General features: G+C 32.9%; 1 protein-coding gene across 9 annotated transcripts in view; it reads left to right on the plus strand.

Moving 5' to 3' along the window:
- DMXL1 (Dmx like 1) overlaps positions 1-21,211 on the plus strand; it is a 114,736-nt gene that overhangs the window by 73,535 nt on the left and 19,990 nt on the right. For 6 of the 9 annotated variants that reach the window (XM_032476559.1, XM_032476560.1, XM_032476563.1 and 3 more), the window contains 8 exons: positions 3,778-3,908; positions 6,110-6,195; positions 7,333-7,534; positions 8,562-8,679; positions 11,849-11,911; positions 17,335-17,421; positions 19,038-19,159; positions 19,530-19,671. In XM_032476559.1, coding sequence (XP_032332450.1) covers positions 3,778-3,908; positions 6,110-6,195; positions 7,333-7,534; positions 8,562-8,679; positions 11,849-11,911; positions 17,335-17,421; positions 19,038-19,159; positions 19,530-19,671 — 951 coding nt within the window. The remainder of the gene's footprint in view (positions 1-3,777; positions 3,909-6,109; positions 6,196-7,332; positions 7,535-8,561; positions 8,680-11,848; positions 11,912-17,334; positions 17,422-19,037; positions 19,160-19,529; positions 19,672-21,211) is intronic. The other 3 variants (XM_032476561.1, XM_032476562.1, XM_006176020.3) reach the window with 1 other exon arrangement.

Below are 21,211 nucleotides of genomic sequence, written 5' to 3' on the forward strand. Positions count from 1 at the left end.
CCAAAAAATGAAAAGTGATAGCACTGGAAGTAAAATTCCAACCCACTGTAAGTAAAGCTATAGAAGAAGAAGCTAACTGGGAATATTGCCGTTGCTGTCATTTGAGAGACTTTAGATGTGAAGCCAGAGGAACCTAGTGAAGGACACCTTATCAGCATAAATGAGGAAAATGTGACAAGAGGATGAAGATATCCCAAAGATAGTGAAATAGACAAAAAACTTCACATTAAAGGAACTTTGAGTAATATTTCACAACATTGAAAGTACAAAACGTGAAAAGTTGGAAGCTGATACAAACTTAAAAGGGAGTATGACAGTTTGCTAAGGATTAAAAGAGATGCTTGCTTTCTATTCTGAGTTATAAAGTTAGAAGAAGGCAAGCACTATTCAAAGTACTCTTGATAAATTTCATAGAAATAAAACACTTTAGTTCTCAGTGTTTCTAATATTTTGGTTACAGTGTACTAAATACTATTATTTTTACTTTATAGAATTTTCCTGTACATTTATAACTGACTGTAAAGGTTATTAGTGTTTTGACAAATTTTTTTAATGGTCACAGAACAATTGTAATTTTTTCATGAATTATTAAGATTGCTCTTCATAGTTTCAGCTTGTGTCATTATTTTTACATTCCTGCACTACCAAGCCAAGCAAGAACTGCCTATATATGTATCTCTTATGCTTCTCCTGTGATCAGCCAGATCCCTCACATCCTGAATTTCTGGATGTTCTCCTTACTTACTTCCTTATATTAATTGACACCTCACTATTTCCTGATGAACCAATCCCCGAGGCCTGTTAAGCAGTGTATTTTATTTATTTTGTATCCTGCATGCTTCAGGATAAAGAAGGGCATTTATATCACCTTGTTGCACATTGTCTTTTGCAGAGTCATTGATTCATTCAATGAATGTTTATTGAGTACTTTATATTGGAATATCTTTATTTCATCTTTCTTTTTAAAGCACAGTTTTGCTGTGTATATGATTCTTGATTAGCAAGGCCTTCTGTAGTTGTCTTGTTCCTGGATCTTGTTAAATTTCGACTGGTCTGCCCTTGCTCCAGTCTCTGTCACAGCCTCAGGCTAGTTGAGATGTTAGCCTCCCCTAATTGTTTGCTACTTAGAACTCTTTTGTTTTTGACAAAGCTGCTAGACATGGAATTCTTATTAAATTCAGCCCTCACTAGTCTGGCAGCAGAGTTCTTTGTCCTCACAAACTGCCATGCTGGCCTTGATAGGACAAATGGGCCACTTAGGGCAGGGGTGGGGGTAGCAGTAGCCCCTGGCCAAAATGCCAAATGCTCACTTTTATTGATTCGGTAGATTTTTCTTAAATAAATGCTTCTCTATACGTTGTATACATTTGGTCAGTTTCCAATATCTATAAATGATTGTTTTCAACAACTTACTTAGTTTTATCACTGCTTTTAGGGGAGAGGACTTACTAAGCTCCTCACTCAGCTTTTCCAGTTCTGTCCTCCCTGTGTTTCTTATTGGGCTTCCTTGAACCCAAGATTTTATAAGTTGTAAGTTTTCTTTTCAAACTTCCCACCTCTCCTCTTTCATCTTCACTCTTAACTGATGACCTCATCTTGTAAGTCATTTAATTAAAAAAAACCACTAGACAAAACTCTTTCATCATTCTGTCGTGAAGCTCCCACTTTATTCTTTCCTCCCATTGTTATCGAGGAAGTGTCCTTCCTATCAGAGACTCCAGTGCTATTCTGAATCCCATCCTTGCTTTTCTTCTCTACTCTTTAGTATGTCTTCAATTCTTTTCTCTCTGTTGGCTCCTTACCATCAGACTGTAAATGTGCCCTACTGTCTCCCATTCCAAATTTTGCTTTTGACTCCAAAACTTTTTCCAGCTATTATCCCATTTCTCTGCTTCCCATCCTCATTCAACTTTTCAAAATGGTGTACACATTTTCCTTCTATTACCATTGGTCCCTTTCATTTTTACTCATTGTATGACTTCTGACACAGCTAACCCACTGAAACTGCTGTTGTTGAGATCCAGGTGGCATCCTATTATCAAATATAACAAATTTCTCTATCATTATCTTGTTTGCCCTCTTAGCAATATTTGACCCATGTGATCATTTCCTCCTTTTTGAATTACTTTTCTCTCTTACTCTCTTGATACCAGTGTCTTCTCGTTTCTTCCCCCTAACCTTACTATTTATTCCTTTATAGTCTCCTTTCACCCTTCCTGTTCTACCTGACCTGTGTGTGAATCTTAAACTTCTTCAAGATTTGGCTTTTTGATGTTTATTTTCTGCAGTACTTCTCCTCTCACAACCAAAGTCCTTCTAGGTTAGTAAATGACATCTTCATCCTTATAGTTGCTCAGACCAGAAACCCAGAAATCATCTTTTCCTTCTCTTTCCCTTGCTCTCCAAATTGATCAGCAAATCTGTCGATGCTTCCCCCCAAAATACACCATGAATGTGTTATTTCTTTCCATCTCCATCATTAACACCTGTATCCAGATTGCCAGTTCCTGCCTTAGTTACTGATGTCTCCATTTCTAGTCTTGCCATTTGACTCTCATAAGATAGTGGTAATCGTAATATTCTTAAAGCATAAATCTCAATACCTGTCCTCTACTTCAAAGTCATTAGTGGCATTCCGTTACACTCTTTACTGTGTTGTACGAAAACTCTACCTAATGTATCATCTGCTGTTCTCTTCAGCTTTCTCCCAACACTTATCCTCTTTCTTCGTTATGCTTCAGCCAAACTAATTTTTTCATACCACACTCTTCCACATGTTAAACCTTTCTACATCTTCTTTCTACTACCTAAAATGCTTTGCTTCCCTCTTTTTATATTGCTTATTCCTTCTTGCCCTTTATGTTTCACTTAAATGCCACTTTTCAAAGAGAACTTTCATAATCAGCTTATCTCAATTTTTTTAATATTTCAATCCCAGCACTATTTTTTTTAAGAAAGCAGAGTATTTATTTTTGGCACTTGTTCATCTATTCAAAGCTTTAAAGCCGTAAGTTAGAAGAATCTGAACCGCAGGACCTATAAAGCACCATGATGTCAAAAATCGAAGCAGGAGAGTGGTCATCCATTAACTGGAGTGAAAACTAGAACTTCTCTAATGGCTTGTTGTGAGTGTGTGTGTGTATGCACACTTGTGCATGTTTTATTGGCATGCACACACACATCTATTATTGATAGAGACAGTCTTCTAATTAGACAAATTTTATAATGATATTTTGAAAAAAACACATAAATGTATAGGACTTTTGCATATTAAACTACCTATTCTGTTATCTAGGTGATAAAGCTTGGGTAATAGTAAAATTTCTGCCCTCTAACACAAAACTTGGTTTCTGACAGTATTTCCCATCTCAGTTCACAGTAATCCCATCCTTTCTGTCAACACTACTTTTTTAATAACACAACTAAATACTATTTGTGTTTAGTTTTCTATTATTTGCCTGTTCTATTTTCCACTACAATAAAAGTTCAAGGAGGGCAGTGACTCTGTATATGTCTTAAGATTTCTTATATCGGGTATACTTTTGACACATAGTGGATACTTAAAAATTTTCCTTTGATTGGATAAGTAAATAAGGGAATTGTGTAAAGTGACATTGAAGGCATAGAATGTTAAAGAAGCAGCAGCCAAATACTGGTTACTTTGCTTTCTTAGAATGCAGTGCCTGAAAATGGCTTAAATTGCTGATACCAGACTGTATAATTGAATGTATTTAATCAGATGGTTAGATGATAAATTTTGTAACTTTTTTATTTTAGCCTTTTCTACCCCCTTCTCAAAGTAGAGCAGAATATGATTCAGAGGAGAGTCTGGAAAGTGATGATGAAGATGAAGATGTTTTAGCTTCAGATTTTCATCTCCAAGAGCACTCTAATTCAAATTCATATAGGTATGGAATATTTAATTTTAAGCTTCTTTTTAAAAATTGACTATGTATTTTTTTAAATAACACATGAAATTAATAGCTTGGTAAATTATAACACGTTATAATTCAGATTTCTTTAGTTGAAATTATTAAGTTCCTTATTTGACAATAATTCCGCAGTTTATTTTTGATTATTCATGAATGGACAGTCTATACTTTTTTTCAATTCTCACAGATCTTACTATCTTATCATTTCTTTCCCTTTGCTCCCTAAACCCCATTGTTTTAGCCTAAAAAAATCTAATGTCTTTTCAGTAGAACACTAGTACTCAAAGATGTCAATGGTTACTGTCTTGAAAATGGCTTCTATGTATGAAAATCATAAATGTTCAAAATGCTCACCCTCAACTTCAGTGCTGCATTATCCTTACCTGCGTCAGTGAGGGTGTATTATCTTGTCTCTGCTGACAAGTTGTTTATATCTGAAAAGTGTATATATTTTTATTACAATATGATTATGTTAATTGTGTGACAGAAAAGTATAAATTTTCCAAAAGAAACCAGTAACTATATTAGGGAAAATGAAGTACTCCTTTATTGAAAAGAGAAATCGAGTTTTTTACTTCCTGGTGTACTGTTTGTTTTTTTCCCCTGTTTACCTCAATTTCTTTTTGAATATATGAAATATTTACGTGGCTCAAGAGTCAGACTGTATAACTCACCAACAAAAAACCCAAAACAGCGCAATTTAAAAAATGGGTAAATGACTTGAACAGATATTTTTTCCAAAGAAGATATACAAATGGCCAAAAAGCACATGAAAAGATGTTCACAACACAAATCATTAAGGAAATGCAAATCGAAACCACAGTGAGAGATCCCTTCATACCCATTAGGTTGGCTACTATCAAAAAGCCCAGAAAATAGCAGTGTTGGCAAGGATGTGGAGAAGTTGAAACCCTTATGCACTATTCATAAGAATGTAAAATGGTGCAAACATTATGGAAAACAGTATGTCAGTTCCTCGCAAATTAAAAATAGAATTACCATGTGACCTTGCAGTTTCCTTTCTGGATATATACCCAGAAGTAATTAAAAGCACAGCCTTGAATAGGTATCAATACACCCATGTTCATAATTGCATTATTCATAATAGCCATGAGGTAATTGCAACCCAGTGTCTGCAGACAGATTAAATGCAATAAACAATGTGGTATATAGAGAGTAGATTATTATTCAGCATTTAAAAGAATGGAAATTCAGATACATGTACACCATGGGTGAATCTTGAGGATGTTATGCTAAGTAAACTAATCCAGTCACAAAAAGACAAGTACTTAACATAATTCCACTTACATGAGATACCTACTATAGTCAGATTCATAGAGATATAAAGTAAAATGGGGATTGCCAGGTCCAGGAGAAGGCGAAATGGGAGTTATTGTTCAATGTTTATAGAGTTTCGGTTTTGCAAGATGAAAAAAATTATGGAAATGGATGATGGTGATGGTTGCACAACAGTGTGAATATAGTTAATGCCACTGAACTATACACTTACAAATCGTTAAGATGGTAAACTTTGTCATGTGTATTTTTACCAGAATTTAGATTAATAAAAAGCCAGCACTCTAAGAAATAAATATTTTGCTTGGAAAAAAACAAAAGAAACTGAAGTAGCTTTTTTTGGCTAAAAAAAGAAAACCAAAAAAAAACCCCCCAAAACAAGGAATATATATGAAAATATAAAATCCACAGTCTCATATAACTCTTCCACCCAAGTCTTCCTCTACACCCTCTACACTAGTTTCTGGTTTATCCTTCTGGTTTCAAAAATATGTGTGTGTCTGTGTAAAATCTTACTTCCCCTTCTTTCTTACACAGAGGATAACGGATAGGATACTATATGTAATGTTTATAACCTGTTTTTATTTATTAATACCTGCTGGAGTTAACTCCATATTAACATTTAGAGATCCTTGTTTGATCTTTTTTTATGGCTACTGTAATATTCCATGATTCAAAACTGTAGTTATTCAGCCATTACTCTCCTGATGGGTAATTTGATTGTTTCTATTCTTTTGTTGTTGTGGAGAATACTGACATGTTTTTGTGGAGGTACATCTTCAGGGTAGATTCTTAATAGTGAATTATTGGAACAAAGAGTGGTGTACTCTTCTAAATCTCTAAGTAAATTTTTAACAGACCTACTGTTGCTTTATTTTTAGTTGGTCACTGATGCGTTTGGCAATGGTGCAGTTGGTACTCAGCAATTTGAAGACTTTCTATCCTTTTGCAGGTCATGATCTTTCAGGTAATAAATATGTTAACATGCACTAATATCGCAATTGCTTTTGATTTACTTCTTTGTATTTTTTTCAAATAGTGAAGAAGTTTAGTAACTTCTTGGTGTAGAAGATAGGGTTCTTTTAACCAAAGCACCCATCTGTGAATGGGTCTGTCGTATTGTTAGGTGCTGTTAGGAGGACAGCATCCAGGAAAGCAGGGAATCTGAGCCTGATATAATTGACTGTATTGAGACTGTATTTATAGCTCTAGCTAAGGTGTTGGGAATTTAGTAGTTGCTGATGCATAGGAAACTAAACAAATGCAAAACTTAGTAATTACTAACTCTGAGGGAGGAAAAGGTTGTACAGGAAAGAAAGGGGCATGATAGTATATCAAGCAGTTCAGCTGTGATCTATATTTACATATATACAACAAGGTAGGCACTAAAATAACCAATTTAACCAAAGGTTATTATGTGACTACATTGGAATGATGGAGAGAGGAGAAGTTTACTCTCATATTCCATAGTAGTAAATCAGTAGATCATTTCTAAAATTGAAAAAAATGATTTTGCAATAAGCATGTTACTTAGATTCTCGAAAGTAAATGGTAGAAATAGCTGACAGTTGAAAGTGGAATCAGGACTCAGGAGTATGTGAGTGTAGAACTGAAAAGTGCTGAGTTTTGTAATATTATTTTACTTTTTTTCAATTTGTGTATTTTAATTTTTCAAAATAAGTCGTTATATGCCATATCAAAATTGGCCTGATACAAAGGTTTAAAACAATTAATTTTCCTCCCAGACATATTTTTACAGTATTCAGGTACTTTTTTTTATGTAAAGTTTAAGTCAAAAGCAGTAATTGATGTAGCAGTTATTTAAATCACAAGTCATAACTATTATTTCAAGTTCTAGTAGTACAATTTTGTCTTAGATTGCCCTTTTTTTTTTCCTGTTGTCCAAGGCCACCTAATTATGTTAAAATGCTATACAGATTTATGATATCTTTCCTTTCAATCCTCTGGATTTCTATGCCCACCTCTCTTCCACATCTAATCTGCCAAAATGTGTGTTAGTATCTTATTTCAGTCATTCTTACCATTGAATATGGCATTTTATTGCAGAAGATAAATATGAGTCAATTTTATTTTCTCATTTTAGAGCTTCCAGTTAGTTCACCACTTTGTCATGCTGTTCTAAAAACTCTACAGTGTTGGGAACAAGTTCTTCTCCGGCGACTTGAAATCCATGGTGGTCCACCTCAAAACTATATTGCAAGTCATACCTCTGAAGACAGTGTGTCTGCAGGTCCTGCAATTCTCCGCCACAAAGCTTTGCTGGAACCTTCAAACACTCCTTTCAAGTAGGTTTTCGTATGGATACTGTTTTTTAAGTATGAGTTTTACTAAATCAGGTGGTGTTTAAAGAAAAGCTACTTAAGTGCTTCTGTGTTTAATTTGCTGTTCTAGGCTTATATCTGTATTTTTGTGTGGTACGTGTTGTAGATGTTAGCAAACATTTCCTGCAAATATTCACATAGTAAATATTTTAAGCTTTGCTGCCCCTACAATCCTTGTTGCAGCTATTCAACCCTGCCAGTGTACAGTGAAAGCAACCATAGACAATAAGTAAGTGAATGGGCATGTCTGTGATCCAGTAAACTTTATTTTAGAATATGAAAGGGAGGCTGGATTTGAGCTATGGCGCAGTGTTTACTGACATTTACGTTTTAGCAGAGCTATTCAGAATAGTCAGTTAGCATGTGAGGAGATAAAGCATGTGCACAAAAAGGTAAATCAGTTCAGTGCTTGCTTCATTAAGGAAGTCTTACTACAAAAAATGTTAACTGAGCTAAACAGTGTACTTAATGGCTTAGTGACATGATTGACTTACATTCTTTCAGAAGCCCTTACCTGATTGTGCATCAGTAATGGACTTCATGGTCCAGTATGTGTTCACAACACTTTGAGTAGCTGTGCTTCTTAACCTCTTCTAGGAAGTGTGCCTCTTTGTTAGATTTTGTGGTCTTAGGTTAGGAATCAGCAAACTGTAACCCATGGGACCAAATAATCCACCCCTGTTTTTCTGCATTGTAAATAAAGTTTTACTGGATCACAGCCACGCCACGCCCATTTATTTTACTACTTCCGATGGCTGCTTTCCCACTTCAGTGGCAACGTTAAGTAGTTGTAAGGGAGACCATATGGTCCACAAAGCCTAAAATATTTACTGTCTGAACCTTTAAGAAAAAGTTTGCTGATTGCTGCCCTAGATGATGTGGTCTGATTCTAGTTAATTTATTATTATAAGCATTCTTAATAGCACCAAGGAAATGGTAGTCGGGTTAAGCAGAAATCTCTGGAGTGTATAAATATACTGTCTCTCTATAGATCAAAACACCATCTGGCACTGTCTGTGAAGAGACTCTGGCAGTACTTGGTGAAACAGGAAGAAATTCAAGAAACCTTTATTAGAAATATATTCACAAAGAAAAGGTGTCTAAATGAGGTCTGTATAAATTAAAACTTGTTTATTATTTTATTATTGAATTCATTTGTATTTTGTAACTGTAAAGAAAAAGTTACATTTTACAGACTTTTAAAAAACTTTTTTTATGTCATAAACATATATTATGCAGTTAATGCATAGAAAAGTGATTGAAAAGGATAGGGTCATTATTTTCCTAACCAATTTAAATGAAAGTAACTTATTCAGATGTATTGGGGGCCTTTTTTTCCCCACAAAGATACTCTTTGACTTAAGATTCTGTATCCTTTTTCCTATGTTTTGAGTTGTCATGATTACCATTTTAAGAGTCAAAAAAAAATTTCCCTTTATTTTCATGTGATAAAGTTTATCTTAGAAGTTTAATAGAAAAAAAAAGGAAGTTTAATTGAAACTAGATTTGTATACTGAAAATATTTCAAATATATGTTTTATTATGTTGATTTTGCTTCTTAGTGAAATTTTATAAATTCAAATTAATTTATAATTATACTGTAATAGTTGATTTGTAACTTGATGTTATCATCATAAAGATTATGTTTCTCATTAAGTTCAGTGGTACTAATCAGTTCTAGTTTGATGATATGAGGAACTTGCACCAGAACGTAAATTGACATATTGCTTTCTTTTTTGAAATAGTTTTGCTATTAAAACATATAAACTTAATGTAGTTAGTTCCTGATCTTCTCATGGATCAGTAGAGTTCAAGACTGGCAGCTGTTCTGTGAATCACATTTTGAGAAGAACTGGACTAATCTGAAAGCAAGCTTTTTGCTCAGTTTTTGAAGTGAGAGGGAAAAAGAAAGATATTTCAGTTGGAAAAATAAGGAAATAGAATGGCTTCTTAATAGACAAGTTATCAAAAGGCAAGATGTCGTCTAACCTTAGTGAAAAAGGAAAATTACCTGTATTTCATTGTCTCTGGGTTTAAGAACTAATTATGAGAGGCAACTGCATGTGCTGTTATTTACTTTTGGCTTGATTATGTAAATGTATTTGAATTAGCCAAGCCAGGAAGTAAAATATATAGTGTTTTGCTAACTTAGAAGACTTTTCACAGGGGTACCTAGTGTAACATTGAAATCTAGGCATACAGTAGATGCAGTTAGATACAATACAAATTAATGTATTTCTGTTTAACTTTATTTGAGATATATCTTAAATATTTAGCATATGAATTACCATTAAAACAGCTCAAGAAAATTTTTGGATAAATAAAATTTAAAATGAATGTGCTAGATAAGTGTCAGACTAATTAGGATATGTTTGCTGGTGAGGCAATATTTCTTTTTTTAAATATATCTTTGCCAAAAAATAATTTATTACAAATCAGGGCATTCTGATAATGGTATATAAACCACTGCTGTATTGTTCTGTATGAAAAGCATGCTCACTGTGCTCGTTTCTTTGGCTTCGTTAATGTTACCTTGTAACATGAACATGCATGTTTGGCAAAATAATGTCAAGTACAAAACCATTTTTTTAAAAACATTGCCATATTTGATTAATGTAGTTGTGAAAATAAAAACATTTCTCTAATGCTGATATATTTAGTACATTTGGGAAATGGAGTTGTTCCCAAAACAAAACAAAAATCTATTGTACTATTAGATTGCCTAGTTGAATTACAAAATAAAATCATTAAGGGAATAGAAGAGTATAATCAAGCCAGCATGAGTAAGGAAAGGATAGCAGATCAATGAGTACAACTTTACCTTTTAAATTCCTCTGTTTTATTTTTAGTTTTCTTAGGAGTTTCATGCTATCTGAGGAAAATTTTAGTTATTTTTATTTTGTAATTATTTTAATCAAAAGCATGAATATGAATGTTGGACTAAGAGATTTATAGCTGTCAGTAAACTAAATATTTTCTCTAATTACAGTTTTTTTAATCTCCAAAATGAATATGATGCACTTTGTAATACTTTGATAAGCAAATTTAACTTATTTAAAACCTGGCATCACTAATGGTAGTTACTAGAAATTTATTGTTACTGCTTTTTTGTTTTACTCTTGATGGTGGTACTCTTAAAGTTAGTGACATTTTGATAAAGAGGATATGAAAAGAAAAATTTTACACCATGAAACATAGAATAGATGGAATTTTTTAAACATTATAGAGTTGATACAAAATTATTTCATCTTTACTAGAAAGTTGTCTAGCCTATTTTTGGTATTAACAAAATTACCTTTCACCTCTCTGTTTTATAAATGATAATTATACTTAGTTGAGTTCAAGTCACTGTGACTTTTCAGACGGTTAGGAAATAGATAAGCGACAGGCCCTCTATTTTGAGTGGAGACGATGGAGAGTATTTTGGGAGTGCTCCTGTTTCTTTATTCCTTTATGTGTTTGGAAATGAAACTTTCTTCATCTGACATTAAAGTTCTGGTGTATCCTCAGATCTTTTATTTTCCTGCGTAATGTAGTTTGCTGGCACAAGCATTTTTAAAATAGAAATTCGTCCCTATTTTTACTTACTTGGAAACAAGTGGACTATAGCTGAACCATTCCCAACAAAAACATGCTTTGCAGCTGTCATCTTTATGCCCAGTTCTGTTTTCTGTTTTCTTTCATTTTCTGAGAACTAAAAGCCTTAAACCAGCTCTTTCTTTAACAAATACTAATATCCCCTTTTAAGGAGGATATGTTCCTCTAAGCACTTTATTGCCTATTTCTGGCTAAATCAAGAGAAGAGAATTAGAAACCTAAAAATCAAAATTTTCTAATCAGGAGGTTTTCCTTGAGGAATACGGTACCATAATAGAGACAGATGTAGTTGTAAGAGAACAATTTGACTTTAATTTTCAGTTGCTAGTACTCTGGCACCAGTAGCTCTGAACTTTGTAATATAAAGTATTTTGGGTTCAGTCTTGTTTTAAAGTAAATATTTGAAATGGGTGAATTTAGTAAAAATTTCTTAGGAAATAGAATAAAAGTTATAGTGATGGTTAAATGAGTTCTGAGGAAGTAAGTTTTCCCTAACCCCTAATCATGTATCCCACACATGCTTCTTTTAAGATATTTGAAATTTTAAAAAATAGTAACTCAGTCCAGTGTTCTTTTCTAGTAAATCTGATTAAAAATAAAATTTTAAAGAATATCCCCAGTGTTTTGCATGTTACATCTCATCTTTACTCTTTGTCATGTGGTTATTCTTTCTTGATGAAGTCATTAGACGACAGCTGTGAAACCATCAAAAATTCTATGATGGAGGAGCCAAACATCAATAAGGTACAAAATATCATTCAACTGAAATTAGAAATTGCATTCTTTAACAAGAAAAAGTAAGTGTTTGCATTTCAGCTTTGATCTGGACTTTGTTTCCAATGTGATTAAATTACTGTTTCTTCAAATTATTCTTTTTTTAACAACTTAAATATTGCAATCATAAGAATTGTTTCTCTTTTGTTATTAAGAGAATGCAATTTTAAAGGGAGTTGAATGTATCTTGTTTTGGCTACAGATTTTTCTGGGTAAATAAAACTAAAGTTCTTAATCAAGTGTAATTACAATAGGTATTACAGAAGCATACTATTGTAATCTGTTTTTTTGCAACTATCACTTTTGAAGTTAAAATTCTCTCCTCTGATACTAATTTCTTAAAAATATATCAGATGTAGCATTTATTTTACTGTGGTACCAATAGCAGATTACACATTGCCTGGTGCATACAGGTATTCTCGAAGTACTTGAGAACAAGAACAAAAAGGATGAGAATTTGTACAATCATGAATAACTCCCAATGTTCTGTGATCACACATTCAAATATAAGTTATATTAGGTTGATCTTTAACTCATGTGTTTCATATTCTGATTTTAAGACAATCTCGAAAGAGTAATTTTTAGGAGGAAAATTACTCAAAATATTTTTTAAAGCTGCTAATTCCCACTTCTTTTTCTTTCCCAAAGGATTCTATGCAATTAATAAAAAAAAAAGGCTGATTTGATATCAAGTGTATATTATAACTATAATTTTGGCAAAATAAATATAGGCAGCCCATACTTTGGAAATTTCTAATAGCCTTTGGAAGTTTTGAGACAATGTAATTCATGTTTTCAATTGGTTAACAATGTTCTTTTCCTGTGTAATCATTAAATACTGCAGTCTGTACATTATCAGGAATTCTTATCCTAAGACTTCTTTTTGACACTATTTATGAGATGTTAATAATTAGAATATATTTCTGTAGTCATCAAACTATATCAAAAGACAATCATTCTTTTTGGTTAACATCATAACTATTTTTGGCCAGAATTTTCCAAGCTTTCTGCTACATTTTAAGCATCTTTATTTGATATACCTGACTTAAAGTAACTGCATATGTTTATTAAAGTATAGAGTTTCGTCACTTTTGGCGAATGTGTAAACTGGTGAAGCCATCACCACAATGAAACAATGAATGTATCCATCACCCCCAAAACTTTAACCCCTTCCTACCTTTGCCCTCTTCCTCTTCAGGCATCTACCAGTCTGCTTCCTGACATTATTGACTAGTTTGCATTTCAAGAATTTTATGTAAATGGAATTATACAGTATGTCTTTTTTTCCCGGTGTCCTTGCTCTTAGCATAATTATTTTGAGATTTCTCCATATTGTGTATTTCAGTAGGTCATTTCTTTTTATTGCTAAGATATATTCAGTCATACAGCTATACCATAGTTTGTTTGTCCATTTACCTATTGATGAACACTTGAGGTTTTTCCATTTTGAGGGTATTTCAAGTAAGACTAATTATCATATTCACGCACAGATTTCTTTGTGTAGTCATTTGCTTTCATTTCTCTTGTGTAGATAGATGCCTAGGAATGGAATGGCTGGATCATATTGTAGGTGTATGGTTAACTTTTTTTTTGTGTATATATACATGTATATATATTTTTTTAATTGGAGTATAGTCAGTTTACAATGTTGTGTCAATTTCTGGTGTTCATCACAATGCTTCAGTCATATATGAACATACATGTATCTGTTTTCATGTTCTTTTTTTTACCATAAGTTACTACAAGATACTGAATATAGTTCCCTGCACTATACAGTATGAACTTGTTGTTTATCTGTTTTATATATATTAGTATCTGCAAATCTTGAACTCCCAATTTATACCCTCCCACCTCTCCTCTTTCTCTGATAACCACAAGTTTGTTCTCTATGTCTGTGAGTCTCTTTCTGTTTTGCAAATAAGTTCATTTGTCTTTTTTTTTTAGATTCTACATATAAGTGATATCATATGGTATTTTTTTTCTCTTTCTGGCTTACTTCACTTAGAATGACAATCTTCAGTTCCATCCATGTTGCTGCAAATGGCATTATTTTATTATTTTTTATGACTGAGTAGTATTCCATTGTATAAATATACCATAACTTCTTCATCCAGTCATCTATTGATGGACATTTAGGTTGTTTCTATGTCTTGGCTATTGTAAATATTGCTTCTGTGAACATCGAGGTGCATGTATCTTTTTGAATTAAGGTTCCCTCTAGATATGTGCCAAGGGATGGGATTGCTGGAGCTGGATCGTATGGTTAAGTTTGGTTTTAGTCTTTTAAGGAATCTCCATACTATTTTCCATAACAGCTGCACCAAACTGCATTCCCACCAACAATGTAGGAGTGTTCCCATTTCTTCACACCCTTTCCAGCATTTATCATTCATGCACTTTTTAAAAAACATATTTTTATTGAAGTACAGTCAGTTTACAATGTTTTGTCAATTTCCGGTGTACAGCACAATACTTCAGTCACATAGGAACATACATTTGTTCTCATATTCTTCTTCACCATAGGTTACTACAAGGTATTGAATGTAGTTCCCTGTGCTGTATAGTATAAACCTATTGTTCATCTATTTTATATATATATTAGTATCTGCAAATCTCAAACTCCCAATAATTTACCCCTTCCCACCCCCTCCCACCCCTGGTAACTAGAAGTTTGTTTTCTATGTCTCTGAGGGACTTCCCTCCCTATTCACCAGATGTCACACATTTCCCTAATCTAGTTAGGTATTATCTCCAGCCCACTCCACTGAAATTGTTCCAGTGTATGACTGTGCTAACTTCAGCAATCAATTCCGCCTTTTTTTAATTCACCTTCTCAGTATCCTTTGTTAGTGTTGACTCTAGCTACCTTTTTGGAACTCATGCTTCATTTGGTTCCCATAACATTGTCTTTGATTATTAAGTATTCATAGTTGGAGAATGTCTCCTGTCAGTTTATTCAGTGTCACTATTTCTCTTACCCACTCCTGAATTGGCCAGTCTTTTTTTCCCACCCTTGAAATGTTGAGTGCTCCAGGACTTAGTTCTCTAACCTTTTCTCTTCCTATCTTTACTTTCTCTTTGGATTATCTTATGGCTTAAATATCATCCATAGGCTGATAATTCTTAAATCTCCTTAGCCTCACTCACTTTTTGAACTCCATATTTGCATATATAATCTAATAGTCACCTCCCTCTGAATGCCAAAACAGAATTTTCTGTCTTCCCCTCATCTAAACCTAAACCCACTCTTTCCTTCATTTTTGTCTCACACCATTTATTGAGACAGATCTGAAAACCAGGAGTCATCCTTGCTTCCTTTCTTGTACTCATACTACAGTTTCAGCTGTTACAGAAATTCATCATAATTCTAGCCACTTAATCACAACCACCATTCCTGCTACCCTAATCAAATCCCCAGCTGCCTCTCACTTTAGCTACTGTAGTAGCTTCTTAACTAGTTTCCTGGTAGCCATTCTTGTACCCTTTATGTTTTGGTCCACAACATCCAGAGTTGTCAGAACCCTCCAGTAGTTTTATTAGCCTTAAAATAAAATCTGAGCTATTTACTATGGCTTTTAAGGCCCTGTACAAACTGAACCCTGCCTGCTTCTCCCATCTCACCTCCTATCACGTACAGTTATTCTCAAAATTAAATATGCATAAACTTTTTTTAACTTTCCATAGTTTTCATTCAAGCTATGAGATGTTTGCATTTTTTTTAATATGTGTAAACTCTTGATGCTAGACTCCATTCCTCCTCTCCCACCGCCTTTAACTGATTCTCATGCAGGTTATCTTGGGATCACAGTATTAAGAAACAGTATTTTAGAAAATCTAGAAAATAAGAGGACAGGAAGATATTCCTGCATTGAAGAAGCTTTTTTGAAGTCCATGCCTGCAGCTTTCCTCCCCATGACTGTAAAGTTTGAAGAAGTGCTGCCAGGGAAACTGTTATGTTTCCCCTATCCACCCACCCATTCTTTACCAGCAAATAGCATATTCCTCTATTCCATAGAAATACCATTTGTCTCTATTTCCAACGTCTTCAGAACCCAGTAGTGGACACTTAGTATACTTTAGATACCAGGCAGATAGGTGGTTAAATTGGCTTTTTGCCATAAAATTACACAATTTGACTTAGACATTCTTTCTGCATGGTAGGTCTCAGCCAGAGCTAAGACTTTCTTTAGAAAAGAATTTGACCCTCAAATCAACCAAAATGCTGATATGAACAGTGAAATTCTTTTATGTTTGTAATCAAGTTGCATTTTGGGTTAGCATATATTTGACATTCTTGCATCTAGTGACTATGAGTTTAGTTTGCATATGGTTATTTCTGTTTGGCTGTATTATAAGCCTCTTTCACCTTTGCAAATGAACAGTCACCTTAGTTGCCATTTTTAAAAATACTGCTAACCCTCCTCAATTCTGTGGTCAAACAGTGGATGGGGATTACTGATATTTTTATACAAATTTTACACGAAGTAAATTTATTTTCTAATTTCAAATTAGCAACTTTTGCACTTCACAGTAAGTTGTGAAACATTTTATAGTAATGTATTTTAGAGATTGAGGTTAAGGAAATAAAATAAAATGAAATAATGTCCTACATTAAGTAACATCTCTAACTCTTAACAACTGTCTCTTCATTTTACCTCTGTTTATTTTAATAAATGTTGATTTTATACAGTACTCTCTTCTGAGTTGAAAGGTGTATACACCTGAGTTAAAGGGGTAAGCAAAAGATCAAATATATTTCCCTCATCTAAGATACATTGAACTGTGGTTTATTCAGTTATTAAAATGATTACTGACTTGGGCAAATTACTGTGCCTTTCAGGGTTTCAGGTTTCTTCTATAAATTAAAAGTTATTATAGACCAGGAGTCAGTAAAATTCATTCAGCTGGCTGTATGTGACTTGTTCTTCTATAGGCCACGAGCTAAGAATGGTCTTTATATTTTTAAAAGTTTGTTAAAAAAAAAAAGAATATGCAACATGACCCTTTATGGTCTGCAAAACCTAGAACATTTACCTTCTGATCTTTTAATATTTATAAAATATTATCAAGGGATTATAATGCCAAGAAACATGGTAAACTTACTTTAATCATTAGAACGTCTTGCAGTTAACTCATTGCAGCTTAAGAACATAAGCAGTTAATGAAGTTGTATATCAATCTTTATATATGAAAAAGCAAGTTAGAAAATTTTAAATTCCTCTTGCCAAATTTTGTTTGTTTTAGAAATAATTAGCATGTAAAATGTTACCCTTGGATTTGAAATATCTAAGAAGTTTCTTAGTTTATGCCATTGTTAAATGAAAGACTGGCATATACTAATTTTTTCTATTACTAAAATCAATTATTTTTATATTTTCTTTCCCTTCATTTAGATAGAAGCAGATTTGGGATATCCTGGAGGTAAAGCAAGAATTATTCATAAAGAATCTGACATCATTACTGCCTTTGCTGTTAATAAAGTAAGTACATAGACATTTTTCTTTTCTTTGATTAAGTATTCATAGTTGGAGAATGTCTCCTGTTCTATCAGTTTATTCAGTATCAGTATTTCCCTTTCCTAAAGCTACTTTCTACTCAGTTTGTAATCTGAATAATCTTTTAAAATAAAATGATTATATTGATTGATAATTTAAGTTATTTGATTTTGTATATATAGCAGATAAAATCTTTCATTACTACACAGAGAGAAGTATCGAGTTTTTATGTATTTGGTAGCCTTTAGAATTTTTACAACACATTGTAACAGTAATCCAAAGAAAATGTTTTCTGTTTTCCTTATATGAATATGTTGAATCTGATTCTTTTTTTTTTTTTGATTCTTAATATAGGTCAAAATTAAGCTTATATATGACTCACAGACATTCTCCCTCTTTGACTTCCAGCTACAATACCTGCCCAACTAGTATTCTTTAGCTTTCTACTCAGCATTCTTAGAAGAGTCTCTAAGCTACTCACAGAAGAGATAGCCTTAGGTACAGTGGTCCAAGGTTAAAATTTGTCTTACTTATTTTCCCCTTGTTGCCTTAGTGCAAAATGTACGGTGACTTCTAGTTACTCGTTTCCTTTTATTTCCATTAACTTAAAGGATATGTATGTGTGTGTGTGTGTGTGTGTACACATTTTTTTCACTTATTCCTATTCTTAAAATAATTTAAAAATAAAATTTATATACATATCCTATGGCATTACCCATTTAATAATCATTTCACCAGTTGGTTCTTTATCTTCCTTTGCTGTGTCTATCTTTTCTTTGATTTCTCCTAGATAGTTCCTTTGTCATTCTGGCCTCATCTTTCCCTGTGTTCTTTGTCTCATTTTCCTTATAGACACTCTTGAATACTATAGATACAAGGTAGTCGAGGCTGAAATTAGCCCTTAGCCAGGCAGTTCTCATGATGTAATAGATATAAATATGATATATACATGTGAAATACAAAATTATTATCTACACCCAACAAGTACCTTCCTTCCCCTGAAGAAAATATTATTCTAAACATTCTCTGCAATAAAACAAACTGGGTTTTTTCTTTTATTTGGGTGTGTATAAGTAACTAGTAATGAACAGTGGCCCATATATACAAAGATTGCTATTGACTGTATAAGAGTGTGTCATTTAATTTTTTCACATTTTTGCTAATAAATTATTTCTTTAGTTTGGTGTTCCTTATCTCCCTCATTTTTCTGTGCTTTCCAGGGCTCCTGTCTTCCTCAACATCTCCTTCTACATGTCTGAGCTGTGCAAACTTTAGGGAGATTGTACCATTTTAGTACACTAGAGAGACAATGCTGGAAGAAGAAATAAAGCTGCACATGCATTTCACTTATAACTGGCTTTCTTTTGGATACTCTTGAGTTCTTAGAACATAAACATCTCTCCAAGCTCAAGCTGATGATTATTTCACTCAGTTTAATTTTTAAAATTAATTTAAAATACTGATTTGTGAGACTAGTTATGTATTTTGTACCTTAAAAGTTATCATTTGTGGAGACACTATTGTAGTCTCCATTTTCAAAAGTAGCCCATATACATATTATGCTTTTTTATTTTAAGATAACTGTATGATTTATTTTTCAGGCAAATAGAAACTGCATAGCAATTGCTTCGAGTCATGATGTTCAAGAACTGGATGTTTCTGGAATTCTGGCCACACAGATCTATACTTGGGTAGATGATGATATAGAAATGGAAACCAAAGGGTACTGTTTGTAATACTTGGTTTTTATTCAATGACATTCAGTAGGAATGATGATACCCACAGAACTATAATTTTCAAATGATTTTTTTAAAGGAATATTTCTAGATTATAAGCAAAGTAGAAGCTGATAATGCTAAAGAGTAAAGAAGGGGTGACAGGAGTTTTAAAGAAAGGAGTTGAGGTTTAGAAGAAAATAAGTGAAAGGATCTGAAATGGTTCATGTATGAAATAATTGTTTACAAATTAGTAGTGAAGAGCTGAAGAAAATTAATTTTAAAGGGAAATACAGTCATGTGTTAGAGCTTCCAGGTATAAGAGAAGAAATAAACAGCTGATGAGTTGCTTTCATTCTGGCTGGCATTCCTTTGTAGGTCAGAAGATTTCTTGGTTATACATGCTCGTGATGATTTAACAGCTGTGCAAGGTACAACCCCATATACACATAGCAATCCTGGTACTCCAATTAACATGCCATGGCTTGGTAGCACACAGACTGGCAGAGGAGCATCTGTGGTATGTAAAAATTAAAATATTTGTGTATAAATGTCCTGTTTCCCTCTAACTTGATAAAGAATGATATAAACTTTTTTTAATTCCTAACTTTTTTAGTAAATCATACTTGCTGGAAATTGTAAATTTTGATTATGAAGAACAGTATGTTTTCATTTGAAAAGGATAAAATTATTTTAAATAAAATAAAATAAAATTTAAAATACAAAGAGCTGTATCAAATAATAATTTGGAACTTACTGGTCCAAATCAGGCCTCAGCACACTAGTCTATGGGTCAGATCCTGCCTGCCACCTGTTTTTATGTGGACAACATGCTAAGAATGCTGTTTATATTTTTCAGCCATTGAAAAAAATATCAAAAGAACAATAATATTTTGTGACATATGAAAATTATATGAAATTCAAATTTCACTGTCTGTAAATAAAATTTTATTGGTACATGGCCACAGTCATTTTTTAGTATTTTATTTATGAATGCTTTCACACTACACTGGTAGGATTGAGTATCAGACCATATACCCATTAAGTCCAGAACATTTATTATCTGGTCCTTTCATAAAAGGTTTGCCTACCCCTAGGCTAGATAATATTTTTAAATGGTTATCACTAACATCTGTGCCTATATTGAATATGGCTTTTTAATGCTGAGACAAATATACTGTTCTTTTTTTGAACAAATAAAAATGATACAAATTTTTTTAAGTTTAAGCAAAATATAATATGCAGGTGAACTGAAACAGAATTTTTCTATAGTAATGGAGGATCCTCTTGAGCCCTGACTACCTATGATTTGATCCATGTTTATATCTTGAGATTCCTTTGTTGACACGTAGGGTATAGGAATTGATACACAGAATCAAAGAAACCCAGCCTCAGCAATTCTTTCAGTGGCTTTCTAGGTGTATGGTTTTTTGTTTGTTTTGATTTTTTTTTCCTTTCCGGTTTCCTAGGTCCTGTAGAATTCCTTCCTTGGCCAAAAAAACAAAAAAAAAAATTTTTTTACCAGTTAATAGGGGTAATTAATTAAATAAAGGTTCAGTCATCTTTAATAATACCTGGTAGTAGTTTATATTTAATGCAGTTCCTTTATCGCTCATATAACCGTATTATTGTTTGAGATATCTGTTGTAGCTGTAATAATTACTGCTACTTACCATTCTTTAGTTGAAGCTTGAGATCCAGAAAGGTCAAGGAATTTAACTCAGGTCACTGTCTCAAATTTGTGGTAGTGCTTATGTTAAAGCCCTCCATTCCCCTTCACTCAGCGATTTCGGGTAGGAATATTTTAAGTATTAAATTGAAGAAATTGAAAAGCCATCTAGTAATTATTCAAATGAAAAGAGTTGGTCATTAATATTTAATTTTTTTCCCAATGGACAGATACATTAAAATTCACTTGTAAAACCTACTGATATTATTATCCTTTAAAGGAGAACTTAAAGAGAATATAACAAAATATAAGAAAAATAATAATAATGACTTTTTCAAACTCCATTTTCAGAAAATACAGTACAGTACTTCCTATAGCAACTTTCTTTCTG

Source organism: Camelus ferus, chromosome 3, assembly GCF_009834535.1.
Source record: "Camelus ferus isolate YT-003-E chromosome 3, BCGSAC_Cfer_1.0, whole genome shotgun sequence".
Lineage (NCBI taxonomy): Eukaryota > Metazoa > Chordata > Mammalia > Artiodactyla > Camelidae > Camelus > Camelus ferus.